Here is a 2,103-nt window from a genome sequence, read left to right as displayed (position 1 = left end):
ATTAGGTCTATTTTTTCCTGCTATGAACAGAAAAATCTTTCCAGTTCAAAAGAGAATTTAAAAGAACAAGTGACACTAAGCACAGAGGATTGGAAGATCACCTTTGTTAGTGTCCATTGAAAAGACTTGGCTGCAGGAGGGATTTTGCATTGGAACTCTCCCCAGACTGGGGAAAAAAAAGAAGAGAAGAAATGATTCCTGAGGAAAGAAAAAGGCACAATCTCTTGGAGAGACATCAGCGGGAGTTCACTACAACTCTAGGTCATTAATCCCTTGGGGAAAGCAACATCCATCCACGGTGCACGATTTAAGCTTTGATGGGCAACGCTGACAAAACTGCTGCCCCTTCCTGTTGCTGCTTCTGACTCCAAAGAATGAGAAATGGGCCAAATCTGCCCAAGACAGGCAGAAACAGTGAGAAAGAGCCAGCCAGTTAGCTGGAAAAGGGGCAAAAAGCAAGTCCTCAAGTCTCTCCTTTTCATCATTTCCCCTGGTCTTGTTGGACCAGTCTGCTTTGAAGTAGGCAACTCTGGTAGCAACCCCAAGCAAAAGAGTGAAGCTACTCAGTGGAAGATCTTTTTCCTCCCTCCCTTCAGCCATGCGGAACACAGAGAGATGTGGCTGCCACTTGACACATAGGAACAGTTTCCCATGGGATTCCTCAGTTTGGACCCTTTCTGAAACTGGCTGCGCTTGCCTTGGTGGTTTGGGGTCGTGCTGCGAGCCAAAGGCAGAGGGACGATTCCACGCAGAGAAAGAAAGGCTTTGCCCCGCTCCGGTCCGTGCCGCGCCCGGGCAGCGCCCCGGGAGCCGCCCCGCCCGCGCTGTGCCCGCAGCCCCGGCTTTGTGCCGCTCGTTCCCGCGCGGGGCCGAGCGCAGCGCCCCCCTCAGGCCGCGCGCCGCCGGTGCAGCTGCGGCCGTTGCGGCGCCAGTGGGCGACAGGCGCGATGGCCGAGCTGCCGCTGCCCGCCGGGCTCAATGCCAGCACCTTCCCCGCCAAGCTGTGGCGCCTGGCGAACAGCCCCCGCGTCCGCTCCGTGCGCTGGGACACCCAGGGCCAGGGGCTGCTCATCGACCGCGCCCTCTTTGAGCAGGAGCTGCTCAGCCCGGCCGGCGCCGACGGGGCGGGCGGAGAGGGAGGGGCGGCGCTGCCGGACTCCTTCAAAGCCACGCACTTCGGCAGCGTCGTCCGGCAGCTCAATCTCTACGGCTTCCAGAAGGTGCTGGGTTGGTTTGGCGCGGCTGTGCCGGGCGATGCCGGGGCCGTCGTGCACTTCAAGAATCCCAACTTCCGCCGCGACCGCCCCGACCTCCTCCTGCGCATCAAGCGCCTGACCAGGGCCAACAGGCAGCGGCTGGCAGCCGGGCTGGAGGTGCGCAGCCGCCAGCCCAGCCGCTTCCAGCAGCTCAACACGGAGCGGCCGCTGCTGCACTTCCCCGCCGGGCACCCCCCCGGCGCCGGTGAGACGGGGTGGGAGCTGCGGGCGTGAGGCTGGCGGGGGCTTTGGCCGCGGGCCCTGCCCGTGCTGGGGCCGCTCAGCGCGGCTGCCCCGGGCGGCACAGGGGCTGTCCTTGGGCAAGGCAGCTGCGCCGGCAGGGCCCGGGAGCGGTGCCGGCTGTGCCGCGCTGCCGGGGGCTGCGGGACGGTCCCGCCGGGGCTGCGCTCGCCACAGCCCGGCCCGCTGGGCCTGCAGCCGGCCCAGCCCTGAGCCGTGGCTGGCTCTGCTCCTTGCCCGCCCCTGGGGTTGCTTGGGGAGCTCTCCGTGCGGGTGTGTAAGCCGAGGGCCCGGCTGTGGTCCCGCCCAGCTGGAGGGAGCCTCCTGTCCCTTTGGAGCAGAGGGAAAAGACCCGGCAGTTGGGTTTCTGGCAGCTGCCTCCTGCCAAGGATTTGCAGCGGGACGGTTTTCCCAGACGGTTGAATGAGTAGGGGAGAGCTAAGTAGACAAGGAATTGGTTGTTGAATAGCCCGGAAGCATGTTTTTTTTTTTTTTCTTCTTTGTAATCCTGCTTGGGAGGATGGGAACTTTTCTCTTCCCTGATAGAAGTACAGTTGCTGCCAAGGGAAACATACCTGAGAACCAATACTGACCTAGTCTTCCCTGT

General features: G+C 62.0%; 1 protein-coding gene across 1 annotated transcript; it reads left to right on the top strand.

Annotated features, from left to right (window-relative positions):
- Nucleotides 1-947: 947 nt before the first annotated feature.
- Nucleotides 948-1,490, top strand: LOC138102600 (heat shock factor protein 5-like). Its single transcript, XM_069000321.1, has one exon. It carries the CDS (start codon nt 948-950, stop codon nt 1,488-1,490), a length of 543 nt encoding a protein of 180 aa, XP_068856422.1.
- Nucleotides 1,491-2,103: the final 613 nt, after the last annotated feature.

Source organism: Aphelocoma coerulescens, unplaced genomic scaffold (genome assembly GCF_041296385.1).
Source record: "Aphelocoma coerulescens isolate FSJ_1873_10779 unplaced genomic scaffold, UR_Acoe_1.0 HiC_scaffold_94, whole genome shotgun sequence".
NCBI lineage: Eukaryota > Metazoa > Chordata > Aves > Passeriformes > Corvidae > Aphelocoma > Aphelocoma coerulescens.
Note: the sequence above shows the minus strand (reverse complement) of the source record. Positions and strands in the feature narration are given on the sequence as shown.